General features: G+C 41.4%; 1 protein-coding gene across 2 annotated transcripts in view; it reads left to right on the top strand.

The window, feature by feature from the left end:
- LRMDA (leucine rich melanocyte differentiation associated) overlaps positions 1–19,417 on the top strand; it is a 1,034,991-nt gene that overhangs the window by 646,208 nt on the left and 369,366 nt on the right. For both annotated transcript variants that reach the window (XM_088475000.1, XM_088475001.1), the window contains exons 3-4: positions 7,706–7,832; positions 11,849–11,988. In XM_088475000.1, coding sequence (XP_088331126.1) covers positions 7,706–7,832; positions 11,849–11,988 — 267 coding nt within the window. The remainder of the gene's footprint in view (positions 1–7,705; positions 7,833–11,848; positions 11,989–19,417) is intronic.

The raw sequence follows: 19,417 nt of genomic DNA, 5'->3' as shown, positions 1-19,417 counted from the left end.
ATTGGTGAGCTGGTGGCAGCACAGAAGCTGCTGGTGCGACCAGAGAGCCATAGGTGAGACAGGTGAGCCGATGGCAGCACGGAAGCTGTTGGTGCGGCTGAGCCAAGTGGACCTACAGGAACGCTATAGTTGGCAAGGTGGCAAAAATCCAGTGTGTTCAAATAGGAAGACCACCCAATCACGCAGTACCATGGATAGCATGTGATGTCCTGAGGCGTGCCGATCGCCTAGCAGCTGAGGAAACCGGAACAACAGCGTCATGCAACCGGGAACTTCTGGAGCGAGACAAGTCGTGACCGCGACTTGTAACACTGTATCAGCCAATTCTCAGAGTCTCCAGCTGTTCCCTTAGAGACTGGTGCAACCAGTAGTACTTCACATGGACAGTATTTTTTTTTTCTTTTTTTAGAAGAGGTGTATCTAGGTTTGATGACTTTCTGTAGCCTATTGTTGTAAAGTGCACTTACAGCCCCATATTGCTACTCAGCATATAAAGTTATAAACAACAACCTAAAGAATAGTATTTATAAATCTCCATGACTTTTCCAGCACCTATTGTACATCAACCTGTATGTTACTCTCTAGGCTTTTTTCAACCCATTATGGTAAGGTCAGTCTTTACTAGGAGGGAAGAAGTTGGATGTTCTGAAACGGGGACCTGCTCTCTTACAGGATCTTAACCATGGTATGGTCAGCTTCTCCGTCAGTGAGTGTCAGTATCCAATCACTGCAACAGAATGGTCATATCAGATTACAGGTTCCATATCACTGGCTCTGAAAGTGTCCTGACATTGAAAGAAAACCAATAGCATAGCATTTTTTGCCATATTCAGGTATTTAGTCCATAAATGTGTTAACAAATGCCATCTATTCCTTTCACGTTCCCTGTCCTATGCACATATTTGATATTTTAGATCTACAGTATATTTTCATATTATCAATTATTGTCAAGTATGCCACATGAGCAACACTTAATCTAAAATGGAAGCAAGTCTCAATTTAAAAAGTACACACAGAAGAATGACACTCTAGTTTGACACTACCTCCCAGAATGATTGGGTTATCCAGGGGCCATGACGTTGGGAGGAAGGTTCTATGTGGGATCAGACCCGGTGCCAAGATAGCATCCCTGCCAAAAACTTCAGTCACATTCTTACAACTAGAAACCTCTACTGATCTCAAGTCATTAATCAAAGTAGAGAGCTGTCTTGACCCAGGCTACTTCCCTTTGAAGTGTGGTGTCCTCTACTGTGGAGTGGGAATAATTTGCTGCCTGATTCAATGAGCCATCAGTGGAGCAAGCAGACCTAATGACATGTGAGAATATTAACCTCCCAGCACACAGAGCTGTGAATCCTGCCTGGCAGTCTATAACTCACCCGTCACACCCAGCCTCACTCTGTCTATGTTGCTGTCTCTCCCCTTCATTCACATGGTGAACCTGGGGACAGAGAGAAGGGCCCCACACTCTGCAAATCTAATTATCTTCTGTGGCAGGGCACAGGAAAGGCAGCTATAGGTTTCAGTGGCCAAGTGACTCTCTGAAATTGAGCACAGCACAAAAACGCTGTGCTGGCGGAAGTCTGGCGCTTACATGACAGGTATTTGTGAGCAGCCCGACAGGCGTCTTATTGCTGCAACCTGCTGTTTTAAGGATTACAAAATTACTTTGAACACCACAATTTCTGTGCTACAGAGCTCAGTATTGCACTGTAATTCACTGTGCACTACAAAGGTAATACAGGTAGGGATATTTGAAATGGATAACACATACAAGGGATTACAGAAATTGTCAATACTTAAAGCTGCTATTTATTGGTAATGTAATATGCACAGTTGTGATCACCTAGTGTCTTTTCCCACAGTCACAATTTACGAAGCACCAATTGGCCGCTCCGCAGGGTAAAAGCACATTTGGATCCATGGATGGTGTGCAATTTGTGCAAGTGCACCAAGATTTCTGCTATAGAACATTAGTTTGTTGAAGATTATCATTTTGCGTAGGTAGGGGGAAGAAGTTCCTAGCAAAGGGCTTCTGGACACCTCATTTTCCGGAGCACTGTAGAAATTATATTTACATTTATTAAACAAAATTATTGAAATGAGGGGAAGTAAACATATTTTTTGGAGGCATTCCTTGCCATGCACAGCCACTCCTAATCCGCTAAAGAACTGACATTTCACACCAGCTGAAAGATTGCATAGCATTGCTGTATGGTGGCAGTTGGTAGTCACTGATGAGTAGGTGTTGAAAAAAGCTAAACCCACCAAGTTCATCCCATCACACAGAGTATTAAAGCAGCACAAGGCATTTTGCACAGTGCATTAAGTGCTCTTAGTAAATTACCTTCACTGTGTATTGCAACACTGAACAATTTAATAATAAGGGTGACAATGCCAGGAGCAGTGTGGGGAAAACCAGAAATGATTTTTAAAAGCAATTTAGTATATTTTAGGTATGGTGCTTCAAATGGATGAAAAAATAACCAAGAATACCCCTGCTCCCCTGGCCAACTCTAGCCACATGGAATTGCTAGGGCTTACATTAATGATGTGGACACAATTATAGCTTACTCTTCATTGTGGGACACTTGCCCACACCCCCTCCACCCTCCGGTTTGTTAATGATGGTGGAGAGTAAGAAAACAGTGGTGATTTGAAATTGACTGTGACAGAGAGCTTGATCATAATTATCTTAACAAGGATAGGGTTAATTACAGTGGAAAGCAAAAACATTTCTATACTCAAGTCAGTGGAAACATGAATGTGTTTTGATGGTTCATCATTGTCTTTGACAGGGTTGTTTCTCAGCAAGTCTTATAAAAAGGGGGATAGGATGTCAATTTTGGTAATAGGTAATAATGTGCTTTTATGTAATGTTGATTCCAGAGCAAGATTTCCTAAGAATTTCAGAGGCCTATTTCTGAAATTATTGTGGCAATAACTGTAACCTTTTTATCATCACTTATCGTGGAGATAAAATTAGTTATCGCCTTGATTTGACATTATTTTATCGTCATGACAACAGAACAATGCTAAGCTGCTATGATGAAAATTATTCATAATGGTAAGGTTTAATGTCAAGTCTGGAGCTCCTCGTCTACCATATTTAGTATGTTCACTGCAATAAGAAATCTATGTTTGCCTGAATGCATTATGTCTGAGTCACCGGGGCAGGAGGTACCACAATCGATAAGAGCCCATACTGGTGATCAGTAAGAAGTAAAGTGATCACATATGTGATCACTTTACTTCTGGGATCGGCCCTCCACCGTGCTACTGCACATGTGCAAATATCAATCAGTGCATGTGCAAGTGGACAGCAGCGGGGAAGAATCCTTTGACTCACTCTCCTAAAAAAATTGCGTTATGCAGCTCATACTGTAGTTTACATTGGCTAACATCATCTGAAGATAGCGTTAACATTCCCGAGCATGTCCCTGGCAGCTATGTATTCCAGGACTTGGAAACTTACGCTTTTTAACAGCCCCCATAGAAACCTAAGGGGGCTGCTTTTGTGAATAAAAATGTAGAGGCCACATCAGATACTGGGAAAGCTTAATTTTTGTGGTTATCCCCCAGAAATAGCATTGATAAATATGCCCCTTAATGTCATTGGGCTTAATTCATAGATGTACCCAAACCCGATGGTTTACTTACGTTGAGATCTGCTCATGCATAGATGTCGTTCTGAGAGATCACCCGCAACACCCTGGGTACCGCAGCCTATTTGGGGGCGGAGCGGGGGCAGTGCCAGGCAGCGTTGCAGAAAATCATGGATGCTGGTAGGAGGCGTCTGTTTACACAAGACGCTTCCTGCTGCATTAGCATATTATCTCACAGCCACTGCATGCAAAGACGCAGCGGCTGTGTGATTAGTGCACATCTGTGAATCAGGGCCATTATCACTGACTGTAAGTACACACACAGACACACTCTCTCTCACTTGTATATTTTGATATGTAAAGCCTGCAAAATTGTGATAGCTATTTTTAGCCATTTGATAAATCTGCCCTTAGGTCTTTTGGTGGCCTCTACAAGGCGTTTGCCTACTCCACTACTAGCAAGTATCAAGGGTTGTAAAAATGCCTTCAGAAGACTCCACTTGTAGTTATACAAACGATCAAATATCAGTACTACTATGTGGTTAGTGACAACATAAATATGTCACCACTAATAAATGTGTTGGTTTTCTTCATCCAATGAAAATTAGGCATCAAATTGACCCTGATGAAATCAGAGCATACACAAGAGCATAATAGTGCCCTGACATGAAAACAATTATTTCAGAACCACCCGAGATGTGAGACTGACTTTTGAAAGATCATATTATAGTCTGACAGGGGCTTACGATTATCCAAATCAGGCAGGTGTGAAAAGCAATTGGACTCAATTTCCACATTGCGTGCCTTAACATGTAAACTGCTGGTTTAACGTGAATAATGATTGTCATGCATTTTTGATTCATGCTACATGTTTATTAGGTGATTTTTATTTTTTTTGCTACAGTTTCTGTCTGAGATTCAAAAGATTATTTTCCAGTATCTTTTGTAATAATCAATACAATTCAAAATCATTACTTCTATCCGGTTAACATTAGCCACCTACAGTACTTTGGAAAATTTTCTGGCTTCCAGTTAGTTAATGCATCAGGCTCAGTATTATTACCACAAATACCTAACTATGTGTCACGGGTCTTCCTTCTGAGCCTTACAGCTATCACTGTTGATTTATGTGATGTCCTTGCAATGCACAAATATGTGCTTTTGACTGGACATGATGCACTACTTGCCCCAGAGGACCTTGTATGAGCCCAGAAGATAGTGACACACTAGATGTATGCAAAAGAACAAATATTTAGAGGCAGTAAGTTCTGCTCTACTATGAATGAGTTAAGCTCCAAATTATACCCTCCAATCCCATGCTCTATTTATTGATGTTGCTGGGAAGTAGGCAGAAAGGGGTGGCTGATATTTACTCAGGCATGAATGATGGATGACATCTTAAATTTGTGCCCAGGGATTGAAGGTGAACTGTGACAGCCTTATTTATCTTGGGAATGGAGGTTGGGTCCACGAAAGACTAGGTGCTTTGAGATGCTAGACATTGACAAATGCATCTTACTGGAATTTTGGGCATTCTAGGCTATCCTTTTTTTTCACCTTTACAGCATATACTACTATACAATTTTATTATTATTTTCTTTTTTTAACCACATGTCTACAATAGGAGTATCTTTTCCCTCTTTTAATTGTATTAGATAGCAAAAAAGGTCTGTACTGACGACATGTTTTTTTCTTTTCTACTTACAGTAGAAAACTTTTAACTAAAACTGTTTGGTAATCTCTCCAAAACTCAGGTTATATATGGATAGTTTAACAGATGAATAAATATATAACATTATCTGCAGGTACAATGGTTAGCATTGCTGCCTACCAGTGCTGGAGTTTTTCACTTGTGTTCTCTCAGGTTTGCTCTGGTGATCTTCCATGGTTCACATGTACTGACCATTTAATTGGCTTTGAAGTAAACTTGCCCCTGTGAGTCTATGGTAGGTAAATCATGTTGAAATGTTCTCTTATGGCAGGTGGTGATGTGTCTTACATATAGTTCTCTGGTGAGGCATCTCTGCATAGTATGTTGAAATGACCTTAATAAAAAATAAAAAAATTGTCTACTTTATTAGGTACATTTTCAAATACTCAGTAGTACCTCCCCTGAACAGCCTGAATTATTTGTGACATGGATTCAACAAAGGTGCTGGAAACATCCCTGAGAGTCCCTAGTTGATGTTGACACGATAACTTCACACAGTTGCTGTAAATATGTCGGCTGCACATTAATGTTGTTGTTCTGCCACTTCCAAAAGGTGATTTATTGGATTAAAATTTTGCTGACTGTGGAGGCCAGCGTACATTGAATTCATTGTCGTGTTTGTAAAACCAGCTTAAGATGATGTGCGCTTTGCAGCATTGTTTGTTGTCCTGCTGGGTGTAGCCATAAGAAGAAGGTAGACTGTAGCATTAGACAATCCTACATTTTTGTTTTGCGTACCATTCTCTGTAAACTCTAGAGAATGTTATGCATAAAAATCCCAGGAAATCAGCAGTTTCAGAGATAGTCAAACCACGATGTGCTAGCTCACATTTCATCCCCATACTGGTATTTGGTTTGAACAATTTAACCTCTTGACCATGTCTGCATGTTTTTATGCATTATGTTGCTACCACATTGGCTGATTAAATATACACATTAAAGGGCAATTGTGCAGTTGTTCCTAATAAATTGGCCACTGAGTGTATATGGCATATTTCTAGGAAATTGCTACCCAGCCTAATAACACCCTGGGTCAGATTTTACTGTTCTGTTTAATTTAAAAACTACTTTGTCATTAGTGTACAGTCATGCATTCATTGATAATTCAAACAGTATTAGTAATGTCTTTCAGAACACGGTCTGTGATAGAGGTTTTATTTTGGTCCTGCATTACCTAGTCCTTTCAGCTCTTACCCTATTGCCAGGTACACACTGGAGCGATGTAGTTCCAATTTAGCCAAATCGGAATGACAAATCGTGCTTATCATGTAATGTGTATGCACCATATGTGCGCTCCCACGGTCGCATGTGACGTCGTCCGGATCGATGTGCTGCACATGAAACCTGACGATATTGAATGCGGCGCCATGGATGTTAATGAAGGACAGAACGAGTGATCATTCCATCCTTAATCACTGCAGTGTGTACCATCCACTTGTTTGTCGGTCGACAAGTGTGTACCCACCTTAACTGTGATTATTGTGTGTTTATAATGTTTACACCCTTATAGCACAAGTTTATTTATTAAAGTATATATTGCACAAGTCCCTACAAATGTGAAAGTAAATATTAACCTGTAATAAAACAAATATATTGAGCAATACTTCAGTTAATTAGTGTATTGTGACAAATAATTGACCTAATATTTATAGCAGATCACATTTGGAAATGTGATGAAAACTAATGTAAATTCTGAGAAAGAATAATGTTGATATTTTCAGAATGTAGACATTCGCAGTGTCGACGCTAACATAATTAATGTCGACAATAGTATTTGTATATGTAAACTAACCCTACGCTTTACCCTAACTGTAACCTAACCCTAATCTATCCCTAAAGTTGGGTGTTGACATACTAGTGTCAACATGTTGACATTCTGAATATATGAACATTGTGAGTATCGTCAATGTTACTGTACAGGTAACTCACAGGGCATAACATAATAAAAGAAGTTCTCTTCCTTAGCCCTAAATAGACGGCGACAGATACACATGCACACATGTGTTTTTGTGTATGTATATATATATATATATATATATATACACATTATGGACCTGAACTAACTATCTATATATATATATATATATATATATATATATATATTTGTTTCTTTAGTTTAGAAACACTATGCTGTACACCTGAGCAATCTTACACCCATACACACACACAGGTTCTTAGTGTGTCATGTCAATCATGGTGGTAGATAGAGGGTTAAGAGCTCAGGCAGTTTGCAGGTCATGTGCACATGATATTTTAATGTGAACACTGGATCATTTATTTTTATACTCAGAAGTGTTTTCCTGTTTGTTTGATGCTATTTACTATTTGTATTAACATATATTTGACTGCACACTTTAAGATATTTTTCCCTCTTTGTGCTTTTATGCAGGTCCCTGGATGGACTGGAAGGCTTTGTGTGCCTGAAGGAGCTAATACTGGACAACAATCAACTGGGGAATCATGTCTGCTTTCCATCACTACCATACCTTCACACGTTGACTGTCAATAAGAACCAGATATCCTTTTACACAGCTTACACCTATAAATCTGCAACTTATTGCTATTTTATTAATATGAACAGGTTAACATTGCTTAGCACACACTAATGCAGTGTTCCAAAAACAATGCTCCTTCAAAGAAAGTTTCCAAAATTATGCGTAAGGTACTCTTTAAAGACCATTAGCAGGGTAGTCCCACATCCATTTTGTTCACCTAGATGTCACTTTCTCAACAACAAACAACAAGGCCTTGAGTGGCTTCTATGTCAAATATATTTTACAGCAGTCATGCAGAACCATGTCCACCATTAGAAAAGAGTGATGAATGTTGGTATCTTACAGTCTTCTTTGTATACCACCAAGAAAAGCCTGATCAGATAAGAATGGTCTTCAGCTTAAATGGTGAGTTTCAGATGAAGTTGTTAAGCAATGTCCTTACTGGACCTAACCTTACTAACAGACCCCTAAGGGTAAGACCTATTCTTCTAAGAAGATGTTCTCTCACAGAGAAACCAAAGAAGACAATAGAAACTATTTGGGGATCTTTAAATACTTTAACAGCAATATACATGGTGAGGTAATTGAGTACCAGGTTTAAGTTCATGTTTTTAGTAAGTGCAGTGGCTACCTATTGGCTCAAAAAAGCAAGTAGAATAAAAGGGATATTGTTCTGATGCTAAACAACTCAGTGTGCATAATGAATTCGAAAAATGGTACAGTTACTTATCTACTCAAAAGGGCCCAATAACTGTAGCCATTGCTCACTTGAGGCTTCACAAAACGGTTTCCAGCACTGCCATGTTTTTGGAGGCATTTACTGCAAAAAGCCATATGAAGGATATAAAGGACTTAAGGTGCGTACACACTAGGCGATCAGGAAAGACAGTACGATTACGACATCATAATGTCGTTCCTGGTCCCCTGCAGTGCTTGCACTGAACGATCAGTCATTCAGTGTAGGCTCTCTCCCTCATCACTGAACATGCACAATCTGTCGTTATCGACAGATTGTGTTGCATGTTCAGGCGATGGACAATGTCGGAAATGACCAACGGGAGCGCGCATCACTGGTCGTTTCCGTCATTGTAGTGTACGATTACTGAGCGATTGCACAATTACGATGTTGTAATCGTGCAATCGCTCAGTAATATTGCCCAGTGCGTACGCAGCATTACACACTATAAGATATATCCTTCTGATGCATATACATATAGCGTGATGGTATAGTGTGTGCGCATACACGGCGGTCATTCATTGCATTGTCCCATCTGCTGTCGATATATATTGCGCGTTCGTACACCGGATCGTGCAGTATATACAGACGGCACAATATATTGCGTCATTCCGTGGGCTGGGTGCACATCGTATACACATCTTTGGATCAGGGTGTCAGCACACCATCTATGCAACACAGTATATAGAAAGGTCATTCATTTCTCAGTGGTCGGTCATTGAGTAACTATATGTCTAATGTGGCCTTTTAACAGCTGCTGTGAGGTGGCGGTCTTTGAAGTGGGTGAACTCTGTGTCTCTTAATGTGTTTCATGGACTTGATCCACATTGACAAAGTGGATCAGGTCTATGAAACATGCTGGAAGAGATGCAGAGTTCACCCACTGCAAAGACCTTTACCTCTCCACCTCACAGCAGCTGTAGCAGCCCGACACAGCAACATAATCTCTATTCTTCACTTGGACATATAGCAACTTCCGCAGTTTGGTGATCTCTGGGTCCAGAGTTTTACAGCGGCGGCAAACACCCACATGCCCAGCAGCTCCCATCTCTGGCAGTACGCTATTCTGTTGCCTCATACTTTGTTTTATGTATCTATGTTTTGTTTTTAAAATGTATTGTTTTATCCAATGGTACACAACCTCATTAGTGAGGATTTATTCCCAATGGTTAATCACTATTTTACCCATCGCTTTTCTCTTTTTCCTTTATTCTGTTTCATTGCTAGTGAGGCTGGTGACCTCACAGATTACATAGGGGGAGGGGCCCTAGATTGCACACCCTAAGCACAATGTGCGGTGCTACCTGCTGAGACTTGTAGTGCTGCAAGCATAAAGAGACAAATGCAAGTGCACATTCTAGCCATGCTGAACCTAATAATATAACTGCCAAATAGCATCAAAGAGGTTCTTAGCATAATAATGGCCTTAATAATGGGCCTGCCCACCGCATCCAGGTGACCTCTATCAGGCTGGTCCCTAACACTCCCATGGAACAAATATAGGGCACGGGACCCCCCAGGCCAACCCAGCAGAACTGCCCCATGGCATCACACTAGTGTGAGATTTAAAGTGAGGGTTACAGAATAATAAAGAAGAAAGCCTATGTGTTAAGTACTACATAAGTAGGAGGTTATAATAAAAAGTGTATAAAATGCTACATATATAAAAAAACAAACCTAAAGAAGTGAAATAGTCTACATTATGATGCCATGAAGCAGACCTCACAGATTAGCAGCAGGGTTTTATTGATTCTATATTACTTTTATAATATACTGGTATTTACCATCCCAGCCAATTAGGCATATGCTGTGGCAACACTGATACATTTATTTTGTGTGCTTTTCCAGATTATGTTGTTTTATTTTTGCTGCTTGGTATGTACCTTTCACTTAGTTTCCCTAATAAAATAATGGGTGAAAGGATGTTCGATAGCGGTGAATGGGAATATGATGTGAACAATCACTGATGAGTAACATTTGCTTAAAACAAACAAAAAATTGGTGTGGAAGTCAGTTAGCAATCATGAACGCATTATGTAAGGTGCATCATTGATCGGTTAAAGCTGATACATAATATATATTTAAAAGTCAGCACAGTCTTTACATTCAACACAACAAAGTGAATATTGTCAATAACATAAACTAAATAAGTGAGAATTTTAAAGAATTTATCAGTGGAAATCCGTTTGAGCAAGAGCCCTCTAGTGGTAGAATAACAGTATGCATGACTTTCTGCTCTATAAACTAAAGCAGCTTGGAGTCCTATCATTTTTTTCAGTCTCTTCTGTTTTTTATTTATTCAAGAGCAGGCCTGTCATTTAAACTATAGACAAAGAATATCCTCTATTTCATTTATAGAACACACAATACCATTGTAGTCTCTCTATTATTGAATAGCCTAATATCTAGAAATAGACGTTGGCTTCTTAACTAATCAAATTAACATTTATATCCTCACTGTTATGTTTCAACATAAATATTAGTATGTTTAACTAAAACATGTTCCCATTAATAATAACTTTAAGAGGTTTTGTCTATTTAAACTTGGCATTAGTGGTAATCACGTGAAAGAGCTCCACATGTTATGCTACTTTTTGTTGAAATATAGGAAAACAAGTAAAGTAAAACAACTTTCTGTGTCAATTGATTAAAGGGGTCAAACATTTCACTCTATTTTATTAGGTTTTATGGCTTTTGTTTGTTTGGAATTCAAGCTACTGACAACTAAATGCCTGACCGGTAATCCATTCACACTGTGGGCCAAATGTAATAAGGTGAGAGTTTAGAAAATGTGAGAGTTTAGCAGTAAAACTCACACTAATACATTGATCGAGTTGTATTTTCAAAACATGAAACACCTGGATGAGAGTTTAAATCTTGAGAGTTTTTTGAGTCTGAAAAACATGCAGGTTTTCCTGTTCTGTAACTTTATTACATTGCCTGAGTTTAAAAATGTGAGAGTTTTCTCTCACATTTTCTAAATTCTCACCCTACTACATTTGGCCCCGTATGAGAGAATAGATGTGAAATGCTGGTTACTAGGGTTTTCGAGGATTAGCAACAGAGCTGGTGGGTTTTGAATTACTTTTCCCCTAGATTTGGGTTTCATACTAGTTATTTATTTGTTCTTTCTTGCTCCTCTTGCACTTTTAGAGTCAGTATAGCAGTGCATTGGCAAAGAACTGTGTACTGGGACCTAGAAAGGGAATATAGGAGAGTTTTGCAGAAACATGTGGATGTAACATTTTGGAAGAAGGTGACATTAACACTTGGAGTTGTCCTGTTCCTTAACATTTCTTACCTGACAGAGTTGGATTTCCTACTTGACTCATTGGCTGTATCGGCACCGGCCTTGGAATATCTCAGCCTGCTTGGTAACCAGGCCTGTCCCAATGAGCTTGTTAGCACAGAAAAAGATGAAAATGACTATCAACGATATAGGTCAGTAGACACTTTTCTCTTCGGTATTGGTTTTTGTAACCATCTGTGAGTAAATAAGATGCAGTTTGTTAATAAGGGTGTACAATGTCAATAATCCATTCTATCATAATGGCAATACAATATTCTAAGTATGTTCTTAAAGCTAATAATAGCACTGTGATAGTTCAGATGATTGTTTAATGGTTTAGAAAGATTTACTCACTTTAAAATAAAATCCTTAAACCCAACTTGCCATACTGCTAGGTCTTTATTACAGTGTCTAGTTTTCATATAATAGTCACTTAGGTTATCTGGCAAGCTGGTCATTCAGCTAAAGGTTTGGCTGATTACAACCCCATGTAAAGAACAGGTTTATTATATTTTATGTTCTTTTTTTAAATCAAAATCTCCATAAATGTAGTTGTTTTAAAAGCTTGTAAACATATTAATTATAATTGCACATATCAATTAACTGTTTTCTGTCAGAATGATTATAACATTTTCATGGATTGGTATGTATAAAGTAAAACGAAAAGCTGGTGGACTGTATAATGTATTAAAAAATAATGTCTATAGTTTATATGATGCATATAGTCAAGTTTCAGTCAGTCAAGGCATGTCTATAGGTGTGTCACAACTCCAGAAAGTAGAATGATTATATAGTATTAGAAATTGATATGTGAATGAGGCACTCTTGTCTGGCCATCAGAGGTGTCACGAGTAACAGGTTATATTCTGTCAGGTGGTAGTCTCTGGGAACTTCAGAGATCTCTGCTCTAGCATCCCTAGCATAGGGCTAGCAGTCTCTAAGTGCCAGGCTCACAGATACTAGGCCCAGACAATCTGATGCCCAAAACTCTCTCTGATCTAAGCTAAACTGAAATGTTCTATATTGCCAGCTAAAGCAACTACTGTTCTAACCCTAACACACGGGACTGTTCCCTGAAGTAATACATCACAGCCTGAGTAGACAGAAACTGTCATCTCCTTCCTTCTTGCATATCGCAAATTAACAGGGGCGTCTGAGTCCCTCTCTTGTCCTGTGTTGTGCTCCGTACCCAGTCACTGATGACAACCATGTCTGTGATCCTGCTAGCTCCTTTTGTGTTTGTGATCCCCTCTTTCAACTAGATATTAACGTCCAAGTTTATTGCCCCACCTGGTCACTCACCTAAGTGTACAGAAGTCTCCTTTTACAGTATGTCATGACACTACACATTCTTTATAGCTCTTGGCATCAATGCACTGTAGTGGGAAATCATGTACCATTTTGTCATGAATAAACTATCCAACTATTAGTATGAATACTCATCCAACATGTCAATAATGTAGCTGTATCATAAACATAATAAATAATTGCACTAAATCAAGCAGGTGAGTGTGTTACAAGAATGAGGTTAAACACTTCTTGTTCTCTAACACAATCATCATAAATAATATCCAGGTTACATAAATATTACTGGCTATAATTTTTTATTTATTACCAGTTATTGATATATCGCACACATATTCCGCAGTCATTGAAATCAAATTACTATTAAATTATTGAAAACATTCTATTTTTGCACAGTTCCCTGACATGTTTGTTTTAGTTAAAAAGGTTTCAACAAGCGTGACTGTACACCTCATCAGTTTAATGATGCAGGACCTGGCAAATGAAGCCATGTCCTCCTGTCAGAATGACCTGTAGTTTTATTGTCACCACTACAGTAAATTCAGAATGGTTGCGGCACAATTCCTATTAATAGACTGACACTGACATTTACAGTAATATTCTCATTGCAGTGACAACACTTAACCAGAAAATAAAGTTCATTGTGGTTTAGATGATCTGCTCAATGTGAGACGGAACGGTCGCCAGTGTTCAGGGGAATACGTTCTAGGCCATTTTCACACATTAGGTGACAGCATCACTGTAGAAACTTCTGAAGCTGAATATTCCGGCAGACTAAGCCTTCAAATCTCACATTTTGACGTTTTGTAGAAGCCTCTTAAGCAGTTAAATTAAATATTTGGCTACAAAACAATCCACCATCTGCATGTGTGCTTTAAATATAAGCAGGAAGTAAGGAAGAAAATGCAGAGCAGAGTGATGTACACAAGAGCAGGAATTAAGTGCCATGCAGCAGGAAGGGCCATGGCGAATACATGGGTGATCAGATGACTGTGGCTCTGTTGAGTCTGGGTCCTAGCACATATTCACAGCCGCTCTCTGCTCTTCATCAGATTTTTTTTTCCCACTAATGAAATGAAATAGTATCATCTTTATGAGTTCAGAACATGCTTTGGCCAGTTGAACAAGTAACTTCATTTATTTGAAGGTTGGTGTGACATATCTTGCGTTGACAAAGACCAGCAATGTATTCAGTAATTCATTGCAGCTTTATTTTAAGACAAAATGAGTAATATTCTATGATGTGATTGTCACAAAGGCTGTTATCAATTTATTTCAGGCCTTGTCAGTTAAAGCTCGTGATCCTCAATTTAATACAGAAGCAGCGTGGAAGATAGTTTGCTGTACTTGTTGTTGAGTTTGCTCTGTGCTTTTATGAACATTTTTGGTTTGGTGCATAAACTGAAGTCATTAGGCACACTGTTACATAGATTGCAAGCCCAACACCCATCTTCCATTGCTGATTCTGTACATATGTCTGTCTAGAGGTCAAGCACTAAAGTGTCTATTAAACAGAGACTTAAAGACACAAGATATCACTTGCCTGCTGCTTTTCATGCTTCATCTATAGCAAATACTGAATTCTCCAGACAAACAGTCTTGAGTGGAGAGAAGCTGTCATCTCCCATCTTCCTGCATCTCCCAATTCACTGAGAGTCCTCCTCATGTCCTGTGATGTGCTCTGTTCCCAACCAGTGATGACAAAATTTGTCACTGTGGTCCCAGTTGGATGGGCTCTTTCAACTAGATTTTAAAGTTTGTGTTTTCTACACTCATTCACCGGAGTAGGTATAACTCTCCTTTTAAAGTACATCAATGACACTACACATATAATGTATATCAGTGGCGTAACTTCATCCCAGTTGCCCGGAGGCTAGATAAATGTTGGTGCCCCCCAAATTACAATTTACCACCCCCCGAGCACCCATGCCAGCTGCTGCTGCCCCCCTATGCAGTTCCTCTTAAACAGTGCCCCCAGTAGTGCCCCTTATACAGTGCCCCCTTATGTAGTGCCCTCTTATGTAGTGCCCCCAGTAGTGGGTCCCCCCTATGAAGTGCCCCTTACACAGTGCCCCCAGTAGTGGTCCCCTTATGCAGTACCCCATACAGACAAGACACACACAGATTACTTACCTCAATCCCCGTTCCTGCGCCCACCATCATCCGCCCCTCTGTCCTCCTGCTCGACATTATGGGAGAAACGTCATAACGTCTCTCCCATCACCACTGCGGGAGCTGGAAGGCGGAGCTCATGAGTGAGCTCTGCCCGGTTTCCTCAGTGGATACAGCAGCTAATGAAAGTCTGTCTGACTCTCGTTGGCTGCTAAAACAAACACATCGACAGCAACGTGTTTGTTACTGATCGGCGGGCAGGGGGGTTTCTGCTAAGAAACCCCTTCTGTTGCACGAATGGGCTCAGGCGGGTCGCGGCGGTCACATGCTCCGTGACGTCCGCGACCATGGAACACTCCGGCAGCAGCAGGTCATGGAGGTGGAGCGCCGATCAGCACTCCTCCTCCATTCGGCTCCTCTACTCCCCAGCAGCAGCCAGCAGGTGGATACGGAACGGCTGGGTGACAATGGAGCTGGGTGCCCCCTTCAGGGCTGGCGCCCGGCGGCAAATGACTCCATTGTCTCTGGGAGTTCCACCACTGATGTATATACGTTGTGCTGCTTAGGGCCCTTTTTATATGCTTGCCTTTTTTCCTACCCTGTTTATGTGCTTATCAAATGTAATGTATAAATACACTATATGGGAAGCTTCTGTAACATTTTGTCATAATCTATGGGAATGCACCATGTGCTTCCAGTGCAATTGTTTAGCTAATACACTAAATGGCCAAAAGTATGTATGCACCCAAACATCATATCCATATGTGCTTGTGAAACTTCTTACTCTGAAACCATGGACATCAATACTAAGTTGCCCAACCAAACTCTGCAAACATGTTATTGGTGGAGCTTGCTTTGTGCACAAGGGCATTGTCATGCTGAAAAAGGAAAGGGTCTTCCCCAAATTGTTGCCACAATGCTGAAAACACTCAATTCTCTAGAATATCATTGTATCCAGTAGCATAACGATTTTCCTTCACTAGAATTAAGGGACACAGGCCCTCATTCAGAGTCGGTCGTTGCGGCCGCACGGTCGTACGCCACCGATGTTCGCTAAACTGCGCATGCGTAAAGTTCGTAATGCGCGTGCGCAAACTAGCTGCTATGATCAGAAATTTCTCTCTCCTTGAGCACAGCCAGGTCGGTAGTTTGAGTGACAGAATGAGGCGTTTGTGAGTGGTAACAGGGGAAGGTGCTTGAAAACGGGGGAGTGGAGATCCGAACGCAGGCGTGCCTAATTATGCGAACGGCGTTTTATGGGAGTGCATAATTAACAAAGTAGTGTCATGGCACACGTGACATGGGTGGTTTGTACACTGACCTGATCGTAGTGCTTAAGAGAGGGTATGGTCAACCTTAGGCTCTACGACCAGTTCCGATGGTCTCGATTACTCCTTATATGGCCCGGATACGACGTGTAATGCGTACGAGAAGGGGGCGTATTTTTTGTCTTACGGCCGCATCCTCCCCTTGGTCGGACAGCTAACGATCCGATCTTAGGGACGCAACTTGCGAGTGCATCATTTGCATATCCGGCCCCTTTTCCCTTACGACCGACTCTGAATGAGGTCCACAGTCCAAATAATGAAAACCAGCCCAAGTTCATTATTCCTTAATCACCACCAAAATGTACAGTTGAGTGTGCGCTTTCGAGCAGGAAGCACTGTCTTGTCATTCAACAAAAACACATATTTGTCCAGACGTATTCCCACTGTTCCAGGATCCAATGTTGGAGTACTTTATGGCACTCAAGCCGAAGTGTGACATTGCGCATAGTTATCTGAGGCTTGGTTGTGATGCTCAAACAGTTTTTGTGCTGACATTGCTTTCAGAGACATTTTGGAACTCGGTAGTGAGTATTTCAACCAAGGACAAATTATTTTTACATGTTGGCCTTTTCAGCAGTCAGCAATCCCGTATTGTTAGCTTGTATGGCCTATCACTTCAACGCAGAGCAGTTGTTGCTCCTAGATAATTCCCCTTCACTATAACCAGGGCAGTATCTAGGGTCTAGGCTCCCAGGGCGAGCAGTCAAAATGCCCCCCCCCCCCCCAAAGAAGCAGTAATATTGTGGAGTGGGCATGGCCTCATCATGAGGGGGTGTAGTATCACAGTAAGGGAGCGTGGTCAGAATGTCAGCCGTGTGGTCAGAATGTCAGGCTAACCTGTCAGAGGCAAAGCGCTGAAGAATATATGTAGTTAAATTAAAGACTGACAGAATGAGCGCACCAGAGGCGTGCGCTCAAAAAATGGGGTGTGGCCTAGCTGTCACAAGCCTACACCGCATTTGTGTGTGCATGCCTTTGGTGTGACATTTGCAGGAGTATGACCTTGTATCACACCCATTTTTAGTTACGTTGGGAGCGAGCCCAGCACATTGAAAATACAAGCCAGATCCATATAAAATACACTGAAATAAGCCAGGTCCACATAAAATACACTGAAAGAGAAACTTCAGGATTACACTGCAAAAAACTACTTCCACATAAATTATATTGGAAAAGCCAGAGCCACATAAACTACGATTTAAATCTAGAACCACATAAAATAAATTTTGAAATCCAGAACCACATAAAACACATTGAAAAAACAAGATTCACCTAATAATTCCAGCCCCCTCCCTTGCCAATCCAGCCCGACAGGTCTTAGGCTTCCCCCCCACTGGCTCTCTGGCAAAAATGCTCATTATGCAGTGCCCCCTGTAGTTGTCCCCATATGCAGTTTCCCCTGTATTTGTGCCCCTTATGCAGTGTCCCCTGTATTTATGCCCCTTGTGCAGTGCCCACAGTGGTGGTGCAACTTGCAGAGCCCACAGTACTGGTGCCCTTTATGCAGCGCACCCAGTAGTAGTGCACCCTATGCCATGCCCCCATTAGTAGTGCCCCCTGTAATCGTGCCCCTGTAGTCATGTCCCCTGTAGTAATGCCCCCTGTGGTAGTGCCCCCATAAATAATGCTGCCAATAGTAGTAGTAATGTAGTAATGCTCCCAATAGTAATGGCCCTGTAGTAGTGCCCCAGTAGTAGTGTCCCCAGTTGTATTGCCCCCAATAGTAATGCCCCCTGTAGTAGTGTCCCCTGTATAAATTCCCCAGTATTAATACCCCTGTATTAGTGCCCGCAATAGTAATGCTCCCTCTGTAGTAGTACCCCAGGTAGTAAAGCCCAAGTAGTAATGCCCCCAGTAGTAGTGCCCCTGGACCCTGAGTAATGCCCCCAGTAGTGGTGCCTCCTAAGCAATGCCCCCACTGGAAGTGCCCCCCGAGTAATGTCCCCAGTATTAGTGCCCAGGTGCCCCCAGTAGTAGTGCCTCCCCCAGTAGAAGTGCCCCCCTTGTAATGTCCCTAGTAGTTGTGCCCAGGTTCCGCCAGTGGTAGTTTCTCCCCCCCCAGAGAAATTCCCCCACTGGTAGTGCCTCCCCCAGTAGATGTGCCCCCACAAGTATTGTCCCTAGTAAAAGCCGCCTGCACAAAAAAACCCCACTAATATTTGCCATAAGCCCCGCTCCGGCATCCGCTGCCATCCGCTCCGCTCGGCTGCTCCTCTGCACTATGGGAAAGATGTCATGACGTCTCTCCCATAGTTTACACTGCGGGAGCAGGAAGCCGGAGCTCACGCATAAGCTCCACCCTCTGGCTGCTCTGCGGGGAGGGACTCGAGAAAGCCGGGCGCCCGCTAGTAACTGAATCTCAGCGGGCGCCCGGCTGTTCACAGGCTGTTTCTACAGCAGGGTACGCAGGCGGCGCACCCCATGCAGTTGCACGGGTTGCCCGCACCTAGAAACGGCCCTGACAATAACAGTCCTTAAAGCTGATCGGGGCAGTTTTAGCAGGGCAGAAATTTGACAAACTGACGTGTTGGAGAGGTGGCATCCTATGACCATATCATGTTAAAAGTCACTGAGGTCTGCAATGCGACCCATTCTACCACTGATGTTTGACTATGGAGATTGCATGGTTGAATGAACGGTTTTATGCACCTTTTAGCAATGAGAGTGGCTGAATTTAACAAGTACACAAATTACAATGGGAGTCAACATACGTTTGGCCATGTAATATATGTAGTAATAAATCCAATGAATTTGAATAACCCAGTGAATAACCCAGATGTAGTATTCGAACCAATGTAACAGACATTTATTATTATTATTATTTATTTATATTGCG

Source organism: Taudactylus pleione, unplaced genomic scaffold (genome assembly GCF_031769625.1).
Source record: "Taudactylus pleione unplaced genomic scaffold, aTauple2 ptg000157l, whole genome shotgun sequence".
Taxonomy (NCBI): Eukaryota; Metazoa; Chordata; class Amphibia; order Anura; family Myobatrachidae; genus Taudactylus; species Taudactylus pleione.
Note: the sequence above shows the minus strand (reverse complement) of the source record. Positions and strands in the feature narration are given on the sequence as shown.